Here is an 11,116-nt window from a genome sequence, read left to right as displayed (position 1 = left end):
AACAGCTGTACGTCTTTGATCTAGATTAAGATCTTTATAAATTTAATTGTTTCTTGTGAGGTCGGTGCCCAATTGCTACGTACACCTGCTTGAAAGGTGGACTGTACTTCAACTGTAGCATCTTGAGAAAGAAGCACATTCAGAAGCATCGGGAGTTATATTACATCTTCGTCGACTTTTATTTTTTTAAAAACATTTTGACAAAATCTGGAGTAAGGATCGAGCTATGGTATATGATGCTAAAATTCAACATCGAAGTGATCGATGAGTCATCAAAACGCTGTATATATAAGAACTCACAACGACTGCGCAGGACTGCCATGCAAAATGTTAAAATTTTCGTGGGGTTTAATAATACGTACTATTTTAAATTATAGCCCTGCCGCAAAAAGTGTTCGTTTTGCGGCCAGAATTAAGGCGATCAGTGTGTGCTGTCGTTTTTGATGAAATGATCATTAAAGAAGAACTGTCTTACAAGCTCGTAGCTAGAGGACAGTATTGAAAGGATGGAGTCTACGTGATTTACAACCTACATCATTTGCTCAAAAGCACTAAAGAACCTATATACTCTTTCAAAAGACCAGGTTCACGCTAAACAACAAAAATATTTCTAGGAAATACGTACGATTTCTTCAATATGATAGCAAACACTTCATCCAAACAGAACCACGACTCTCAGAAAAACACCTACATTTCCCAGAATTTTCAGCCCTTTGAATAAATTTTGCTTCAGGTTCTATCGCACAGTGTTGCATATCAATGATAGTTTCATTGGAAGTGTACCAGAAGAGGCCACTGAGACTACTCTCTTTGTTAAACACATGGATAAACTACTTAAAGAGTCAAACGACCTTAGCAAGTGTGGCATCCATACAATGCATCATATCATCTCGGAAACTTTGGGTCACGTAGAGTCATTGCATGAAGCGTTGATATTGCTGTCGACACTTAAAAGCAATTCATCAATTCCGCTTCCATGTCTGATAGGATAGAAAATAGTTTTACAAAGCTTTATTCAGCTTTGTAGCGATCTTCGTAACACGAATGAGGTTAAATTTATCCACACCAGCATATTAAACCAAAACTGCATAGAAAACATCTAAATTTTCTGCAATAAGAGAAACATTATGGCATGAAGATATAATCCAAGTCGAGTGGGTAGTTTCGGTTCTTTCTGAGCCAGGTGATGGTAGATGATCTCATCATACAGAATGCAAGAAGCAACGTACGTACTGCATCCAAGACAGAGATAATTACTTTCTCTTGACGTTGAACATAATCATTGCTATGCGCACGCCTGCGATTTTGGATGCATGATGTCAGCAAATCCAAAGATGCGAAATATCCCAGTTTACTGTCAGTAATTCTGCCAAGGAGCTATCGGTTCCTTAGAAAAATATTTTAACTTATATCGCTGGTCATATCGCCAAAAAGATCGTGTGATAGCTACGGAGTGATTGGATGTATCTAGATCAGTGGTTCTTAACCGGGGTTCTATCGAACCCTAGTTCGGTGAGTCGGTCTCAGGGGTTCGTCGGAGCTTCCAGTTTATTCACATTTTGATGAATAAATAAAACAAGGCATAAATACATGGTAAGACCCACTCTATCACAGAGTGCCAATGCCCTTCATCACCAGTAGCTGTTTGGTCGCAAACACTAGAGTCCCGAGCGGCTAGCGACGTTTACTTCGCCAAAAGGAATGTGGGTCTGCGCGCTGTGACCTCTGCCTGACTTCAAGCTCTCAGCAGTAGGCTTTCTTGTTGACACTCTTTGCTATACCCATGACCAAGTATTCCATGTGCAGTCCCGTTATCTGGAATTTTTTACCTGTGCGTGTCGAGAACAGAAGGAGGAGTATTCACCCAGAGGATTAATAGTATCTCGCTCTGAGATTTACCCTGTCGTTAGAAAGCAAAATTGCGCTTTCTTATACACCAAAACAATGTGGGTTTGAATTACATCCTTTTACCAGAACACATAATCACCAACGATGAGCCAGTTACTGCTCCTTGTCGCCTATGGACCACTCAAGAAACTCCCATCCCTATTCCCCTGATTGACAGCGAGTAAATTGGGCTCAGCAGAGCGACTATATGTATGGTGGCTGAGCTGTAGAACTGTATGTGTATTACATTGTGCGTACAGTAGCGGCGATCCCGGACGTAACACGATAAACCCGCCCGCCTTTGCAGATACCGTGTCTGTGCTTCTCACACGATTCGGGAAGTAGTTTTTCGCAGTCACGTGATGTGACCAGGAACTAAATTACTTGTCCTCGTAGCGTGCACCGCTCGTTTTATAGAATCTAGTAAAGGGAAAACCGCTCCAGACCAGGCAGTCACAACTTACCCAAGTTCTATCAAGATCCTTGCATCTGGCAATACTGTAAGTCTTCAAACTTTAAACATTTTTGTTAAGAATAAACTGGTGTATACGGACATCTGATTTTATGTCAACAACACAGTAAGGCATTGCTACATATATTTTAATAAACCGCCTAGGACAAATTGAATACAACACGCACACACACACTTTTTAGAATCTGCCCTCTATCTGTGTGTGTGAGAGAGAGAAAGAGAGAGAGAGGTGGCATACGTATATACTTGCCTACGCGCGTTGTGTGTGTGCGCGCGCGTGCGCGCGCGAGAAAGATGGCGTAAGAACGGATGCTTGCTTGTGTGTATGTTTTGATGGTGTGTGCACCCCGTCACTTTTCTCTTCTCTGTCTCCTTCTCAACCTCTTCCTTCTCTATGCAAATAAATGCATTCTTCTCCATAAATGTTAGGCGTGGCTAATACAGTCGTACGTCACTGTTTCGTCAGCGCTTCACGGATATTGTGGAGGGTTTGAACAGTGAACATCTATATACGCTTTCAAGAAATGTATGCAAAGACTATCTCATGCTGGAGAAAGAAATGTGTACATTATACACAGGTGCACTAAACATTACTAAACATCTTGCACACTTTGTGTTAAGTAGGTGACGATGGGGCTGTACGACGCTTTCAGACAGAATGGAGCGCCAACTTTCTACGAGGCTGTACACATCCCTGTAGAGGCCGATCTTGTAGTATCGGGGCTAGTGTTCTGCTTTGTTATTCTCGCTGCATCATTCTTCCTCGTACTGCCAGGTATCAGAGGAAAAGAGGTGAGTCAACAAAATAAACACTTTTGCGAGAATGGGGAAAAACTAATTTGTATCCTTCCCTTGAAAGAAAGATTGTGCAAAATATCTAGACCGGATAACACCAAGCAGGTTAGGTTTATATTGTACATCAGCAGGAAGAGGACAATATCGTTTTAGTAGTCAACGAAATAGCAACAGAATTGTATGATCATCTATTCAATAGAATTTTCTCTTTACAGAGACTGTTTGCTTTCACGCGGATCACTTTAAGCTTGTTCATTGGAGCCGTAATACTTGGTATGTGATTACTACTTTAATTTCTTTCACATTAACTACTGAAGTACGTTTGAGTGTGTGTGGTTGTGTGCGAGCGCGTCAGTTATCGTCAGTTTTCTTACAGACTGGACAGTCTGTTTGTATCGTTGTATCTCAAACCATCTCTCGTTAGCAGCATTAATACCCAGCGTTGTGGTTCTCAGCTTAGCAAAGGCACTTGCGTGCCATTTGGATGTTATAGTGAATAAAGATTTCTCTGGCTACATGTTATCTCTAAATAAGAGAAACCATTGATGCTTTTTGTCGTTCTCCTTGTTTGAATGTCTGATGTGGTAGAAAAAGCAGAAGATTTTTAAATGCCGATATAAACATTTTTATTACCTCCTACTCTCTGTTGGAGCCAGACAATACCAAGAACTCTTCTCTGATAACATTTTTTATGTTGTAATCCAGTTACATTATTTAGACTCGTGTTGTAAAATCATTTTATATGCCTATCTGCGGTCTTGATATATATGTATATCTGGACCTGCCCACCACCATCAACAATATGTATTTGAAAAAGGGAGGGGTACATCAAAGGGGCATGGATGTCAAATGTGTGAATGCTTTTTGAACTACAAGGTTAATTGACCAGGCCACTAGATGTCAGTACTGACTTTTGCTTGAAAATCAAAGAGTTTCCAAAAGACATACATCATTTGAATTCCATTTTTTTAAGGGTTCTTAAATTTCTCTCGAGCAAGTAACAAACAAGCCAAATAGACCAGAACAGATTTAATTGTAAAAGTCAGGTGTGTCTGGGACATTATTCGCAATTAATCGCAATTGTTCATATAACTTTTGTGCAAACCGACCAATTTTCTTACATTTCAGTATCGAATTTTGCCATGACATGGGAGGTATCCACAATCACCTCAACACCAACTAAATATAAAGCAGGCATCGGTGATGACATAACAGCTACTATTGGCGTCAACATTGGTCTCCGTGGCATTAATGTCACTTTAAAGGGTAATCTATTCATTTTGCCCAAATCACATGCATCTTGATCTGCTACCACTTTTAAGATTATCTTTTCTTCAAAAAAGGTTGTCATGCAACATCAATCATTTAAGATGATTTAAATTAACTATCATAATTACAATAGGTTGAGACCAATTACATAGTTTTTGAAGTGTTCGAATATGATTATCCAAATGAAGAGTTACCTTTCCAAATTATACTATTTTATGTCCCTTAGTTGTCTATAGCATCCTGTGAGCACAGATTTATCAGTTAGAGATAAAGTTCCTAATCCAATACAGAAAAAAGAATATATATATCTAAAACAGGAGAGCCGGAGAAACAGTTAAACGAGACTATCAACTACAATGAACACTTCAGCTGGGAATGGCGTCAGGGACGTCCTGGTTTCGGACCTTTTGGTAAATTTTTCAAATTTCCAGAAGGAATGGGTATAAGAATGTTATCGTTCGTGACACATTGCATGTATGCAAAAGAATTCTGGTCAGTAGTCATTTGCTGAATTTTTTTTTCGTGCAGCCTGTTTATTGTTTTAAGAGACACCTAACTTGTCCAGAGAGATGCCTCGAGTTAACAGACTACGAGTGCTGATGTTTCAATCACATTAAAAACTGCTAAGAATTCTTGTGAGTCTCGCTTACAGAAAATTGGTCGTTTCAGCTGGTCGTTTCAACCAGCAGTATCGTGCCGCACAGTTCCGTGGGCTGCCTTTGCCCATCTTGTGGGTGGCTGAGTATTTCACCTTCGACGGCGAGGGGATTCGCTGGGGCCGTCATTACCGCCAGGCTGGCTGGTATTCTCACATAGTCTTGTGGTGAGTAAACTTGTGTCTTGGGCGATATCTAGGGCAAAGATACTTTACAGTAACTATCCTCTATGGCTATGTACCCATCCTATGGGCACTGGCGACGTTTGAAAATTTTGTTAGTCTTTAGTCGTTCTCGGCGTGATACAGACACATTAACTATTATTGTCGTCTCATTTTTTATTTGTGGGGGGGAGGAGACTTTAATAAATCGTTATATAATTTTGTGGCATTGCTTGCTTGTTGTTCCCTATATTTAGTGCAAGTGCGAGAGAGAGAGAAAGAGAGCGATTGAATGAGAGTCGAGAAAAATAAAATATTTCTTAGCTTCATTACCACCTATACTGTTCACCACGAGGAAGCAATCTACATGACTTCTTAACCACAGACAATCTGTGGAAATATTTTAATATAAATCCTGGCTATAGATTGTAAAGTAGCCTTTTATGCTATTTTGCCGAAAAATGGACACAATTCGCTTGTCTCAATAAAATTGTACCGATGTTGTAGTCGATGACAATATTATAGTCTTCTGCACATGTGTCAATAGGTGAAATGATTTTTCTTTAGGCTGGCGTTTCCTCTGTGGATCCTGACAAATATTCTATTTTTCGTATTGCTTCGCTATGGGGCATATTTTTTGGTCATGACTGGAGCTGCAATGGTGACCTCCAACATCATATGGGCAACATTACGCAATGTTAACGAATTAAAGATACCATTCTCTGACAAGCATGTGCTGGAGTTCGCTTTTGGAGGAAGCTTTTGGATCTGTTTGATTACAGGTAAACACGTGGCCAGCGTTTCAGTCTGTTATAGTGTTCAGCTTTATGAACAAAATATTTAAAGGTGTTTACGCTCATTAAAAAATATGCAGACAAATGCTTGCGACTGTTACAGAAGTACACTTCTACAGACAGTATCCGACGCCTTTCAACTTAGATGACACACAGAGAGGAATGAAAGAATGGGCTGATAAAACTGATATAAAAGATATTAACTGCTTGTTGTTAGTGTGATCTATTGAAACATTTTGTCTAAACAATCTTCCAGATGTTCTGGATTATGTAGTTTGTACAGACGCAATGCATAATTCAAAATTAAGCAATAATTAAAAGTAATATCTCTTGGTGCATAAACAAAGGAAACTGATTCTCTAAAAACAGCTGCGATTTCGATGACACATCGAACTACTTTTGAGAACAGGATTTCATACATGTACATAATAATGTACTTTTAAAAAAGAAAGAATTCCTCTTGTGCGATGCGTGAAAAAGAAAAGATATTTTTTTTAAATAGGAAGATTAGCTTAAACAGATTCCTCGACTTGAGCTTTCATCGTAACAACGCATCTGGGTGAAGGGGCATAATTTTGACCACCGGCACACGCTCTGCTCTTTGTTTAGTGATTTGGTGATTTGGTAAGATGACGACGCTGCTTTACTTATCATTCAGGTATCTTGTGCATTATATTGGGTGTGGTGGTGTACGTTATGGATTTACGCTGTCCTCAACTGATTGCTACATTCTTCAACGCTGACGTCATCCAGGACTCGGAGGAGGTACAAGTAGAAAGTATGTCTAAGCATTTTTTTTTTTTTTAGTTTGAGTTTAAGTTTGCTCGGATAAGTTCAAGTTCACAATTAAACAAGTAATATAAATCTTAGAAAGTAGACATAACATGATTGAAAAATTATAGCTTCTTCCAGAAAACCAGCGTAACATCTGATTATTTGAACCCTTAGTATCTTAACCACGATGCATATTTGACCTTACATTTCCAAGGAAAACACCCACGGCAATGTGCGTTCGTAGCAGTTATATTTACTACGTGCTTTTTTTAATATATATATAGAATTTGTATTGGCATATCCTAATCATTAGAAAAGATGCGTAAGTACTTGCCCTTGATTGACAAAGGGGGGAGGGGAAAATGATCTGACCTAATTTTTGCCAGTGCTTTTGTGTTCATATCAGAGGAAGAACCGGTAGTAAGTGACAGAAGAGAAGAAGAAGACGAAGAAGATGAAACCGCCGAAAAGGAAGCTGATAGAAGCGCTTCTGCAGCAGCTGCTGAACCAACTGACGATGAGATATATGAAGTCCGGGTAGGTATTGTTCCGACTTTCTCTGACGTCTTCTCCTTGCCGAGGTGGGGAAAAAAAATCATATGAAAAAAACTTTGTTATGCCTGCAACGAAGATCTGACAATTTTTTTTTATTATGACAAACCGACTGGTTTTTGAGCATTTGTTTCAAAAAGAAAAATCTGCTTTAATAATTGATATGTTCATTTAAGAAAAACAGTACATTTGCTCTTAATATTTTTATATTTAAAAAATTTTTTTTATAAAAAGTTTAAAATTGGAGAATACCAAAATACCACTTAAAGACGATAGGATTACTTCATTACGATATTCTAGTTTCCAACCTATAAATAACTTCTTTCCCATTTGCGAGACCTGAAGTTTCAAACATAAATTGTGTGTGGAGAAGCATATCGTGTTAAACATGGACGTGTTTTGTTCAAACACCACTTTCTGTTTATGTAGATTGGCATGAGCCTGTATCTCACAAAAGGAATCTATTTGTTCTTAGTATCTGTAATCTAAGCCTGTCTTGTGGGGGAAAAAAGCATCCGAGGACAAAATAGCATATATTTAAGCATCATTATTTATTTATAGTCCCCTTGTAGAAAATAAAGCATTAAGGATTTAGGGGGTTTTCGACTGAATTTTATACTTTCTATATTTTCTGCCGAATATAATCTTTTCGTCACTTAATATTACCATAAACAGGTGAGTTTCAATCATGCACAATATTATGAATGCCTTAGCAAACTTTGTAACTGATACCACTAAAGGCGCCTATAATGTTACCTGGTGAAACAGGATAGGTCTGTATCTCAAAGAATTGACAGGGAAACCTTCTACCTCATAAAAAAATGCTTAAAGAAGGAAAATTAATTGTTCGTGGGTTAAAAGCCTCACAATAAGTGAAACGGGAAGTCATCGTCTCTTCTTCAGATGCCTCAAGAGATGCGCCCTGCACAGCGGCGATTTACTCAGCGCTTCCAGAAGCCCAGGCGCCGCCCCCCACCGCCGGTTCCCATGCGTCACATTTCCAATGATGACGGCGAGGACTATCAGAATATGCCAGACGAAGAGTACGAAAATGCAGCAGCCCTCAAGTAAAGAGATTTAAAAATACTCGTTGGCATTTGTAGAGATACAAAACGAGGATAGCAAAACACATGCCATTTTCGCTTTGCGCCTGCAAGAGAATTGCAACAGCAGAAATATGTATGCTAATTAAGCGTACTTAAACCTTTTGGCTACTAATATATCAGCTGTAAAAAAGAAACCGAAGTGACGTAGTTTCAAATAGAATGTAATATTTTCATTAACGTTTTTATTCATCTTCCTCTGTAAACGCTTTAGGCGTGCTCGTGTTCGTTACGCTTGATTTACATTTCATGTTATAATTTGACTGCAGTATAGACAACTTGTAAGGTTAGTCTCTCGTGCGTTCTGTTTCAGGATGAACAGATATTGAGAGTACACTAAAGAAGTATCCTATATAACTCCCTTCTCTGGATACATGTAACGACATCAAGCATTGCTTGTTATATAGCACTTAAACTACTTTTTATATGAAACTGCATCGCCATTAATAGTTCTCTACGTATGCAAACCTTTTAAGAAAAATGAAATGTTAACATCCTAAAGTGCATCTAGATTTTTTTCAAGTGCTCTGCTTGTTTTCCCACTTACTTATTGGCTTTATCTAGTCGCATGTTCATAATCATGTTGAAGTTCATGATCGAATTCATGCAAAATGGATTGATAAACAGGGAGCTAAAATAAATCCTCATCAAAATACACAATACTCGTTATGTACAGATTTATTTCAGCAGGCAGTGTATGATCTGCGCTTTTAACTGCGAAAATCAGCATCAGACCCCCCCCCCAAAAAAAAAAAACAAAACAACAAACAAACCAACCAAACAACCACAAACTTTTTTTGTGGGCAAAGCATGATTTATGTGGTGAAAGAAGCCAAAAGCACACAAATGATAACTGTTTTCCCAAACAGAACTACGGTCATTCGACAGTCCAGAAATATATATACCTTTGCTAATTCCCTATGATCGGGTATGCGCCATGACCAGTTACAAGGTATGGCTTTCAATTGTGTGGTTACCGACGCATGCACTAGTCTTAAAGCAAGTGCATTAAGAACAATATTCGCAGTCCTTGCTCAGAAATAGGGAATTTGAAGAGACGAGAGAAGAAACGAAAGCTGTTTTCATGAAAATGCAGAACAAAAGACGCAATTATGAGAGAATCGAGAATACAGTGACGATTGCGTAGTTGTCGATTAGCCATACGAGATGTAAATCCTTTTAATTCGTTGAAATCGAGTTCCTAACTTTGCTAATGTGATGCAAACTAATTTCTTACCACTGGGCGCCAACAGTCCACATATTTCCATTACTTTTATTTCTGTAATGTTGGAGCCATTAATATCTACATGTACTGTTTCAATGATACGCTGCTTTGGTCAATAAAATACTTTTAAAACATCGCTACAGTTTTGTTGTTTGTTTTGCAGCTCAACCGGAGGTGTCAGTTTCAGGGACGATTGGCACCTCTGGCTTCTCATCCTCACAGATTACATGTACGTGATTTAACGCGAAGGCGACAGAAATGGCGATGGAGAGGATTGGCTTCACCTTCCGCATACTATATATCTCCCACTTCATCCCTACCCCCCTTTTCTTTGAACTGTTTCTACCTATCTAGGTTCTTTGTGCAAAAGCTAAGTGTGGCAATGTGTCTGTGTAAGGGGGCTGCCCAAATCCAGGTCCGCTGGCGAGGTGTTGTTGCGGTCCTATGCTCCTCGAGGAGTAACAAGGACTAAACTAACGTGTCTGTGTGCGGTTACGGAAATCCACACCATCCCCGCCAATATTTAGACGAGGGCGAACATATACCACAGCAGGCTTTAAGATAAAACCATACAAAAACTGCGCCTAGTTACGCCTTTTAATACGCTAAGGTCAATCCTACTGTCCAGCAAACACCTCACTAGTTACAATATTTTTCAGTCATTTGTGTAGCATAAGGGTGATCTGGATTTTAATGCCAGATTGTGCTGAATACAGCCTATATATATATAAAAAACTATCCCTAACGTGTACTGCTTGCTAAAACCAAAAGTTCCTTCAAATAATTATGGCATATAGCACTCAGACAGGATTCTCAGCATTCAGTAAAAACTGTGCAGAACTCTAGCCTATTAAGTGTCATCATTGTGCCAGCGTGTAGCCGTAATTTTCTTCATAACAGAAATGTTTCAATGTAAAGTTTTCTTTACGCTTCAAAAGAAAACATTAATGCTGAAGTGTCCACCCTGCAAATAATAACCCTTTATGCTCATGAGAACGCTAAATTATCACACATGTTCATAAGAAAACTTTATGAGCACTCTCAGTAATTTATTCAAGTCTTCTTGTAACTCCTGCTGCAAACATGGTCACAAAAACTGTAACCAGGTTTGATAAGAAGTCATCCGACTCGTCATCTGAATCATCACAGAGTACTCTAGACATTATTCCCTTTCGCCTGAAAAATCTGCCTCACCGATTTTTTACTATCCTTTTAGATCAACACGTTTACAATCCCGGTAGCACAAATATTTCTTGAAAGGCATGAATACAAGTAATCTGTTAATCAACCAGCTTACAATAGAGAACAGACAACACAGCGTGTTCAGATTCTATGTGATCCATCAGGGCTTTGGAGACTCTAGTTTAATAGTCATCATTACACACTGGCTTAACTAACTACTTTTTCATGGTCTCTAAAAAGGAATAA

At 38.8% G+C, this 11,116-nt stretch overlaps 1 protein-coding gene across 2 annotated transcripts; it reads left to right on the top strand.

The window, feature by feature from the left end:
- The first annotated feature begins 2,233 nt into the window (after nucleotides 1-2,233).
- LOC112563285 (dual oxidase maturation factor 1-like) lies at nucleotides 2,234-9,824 on the top strand. 2 transcript variants are annotated; one of them, XM_025237144.1, is made up of 11 exons: nucleotides 2,234-2,387; nucleotides 2,984-3,151; nucleotides 3,370-3,427; nucleotides 4,283-4,420; nucleotides 4,741-4,833; nucleotides 5,093-5,246; nucleotides 5,808-6,022; nucleotides 6,693-6,812; nucleotides 7,215-7,345; nucleotides 8,264-8,427; nucleotides 8,777-9,824. In XM_025237144.1, exons 2-11 carry the CDS (start codon nucleotides 2,990-2,992, stop codon nucleotides 8,790-8,792), a joined length of 1,251 nt encoding a protein of 416 aa, XP_025092929.1. In that variant the 5' UTR covers nucleotides 2,234-2,387; nucleotides 2,984-2,989; the 3' UTR covers nucleotides 8,793-9,824. The 2 variants fall into 2 exon arrangements, with proteins under 2 accessions (XP_025092929.1, XP_025092919.1); XM_025237134.1 differs by having other exon boundaries at nucleotides 2,235-2,387; nucleotides 2,981-3,151.
- Nucleotides 9,825-11,116: the final 1,292 nt, after the last annotated feature.

Source organism: Pomacea canaliculata, linkage group LG1 (genome assembly GCF_003073045.1).
Source record: "Pomacea canaliculata isolate SZHN2017 linkage group LG1, ASM307304v1, whole genome shotgun sequence".
NCBI classification, from domain to species: domain Eukaryota; kingdom Metazoa; phylum Mollusca; class Gastropoda; order Architaenioglossa; family Ampullariidae; genus Pomacea; species Pomacea canaliculata.
This window is presented reverse-complemented; position numbering and strand designations above follow the sequence as displayed.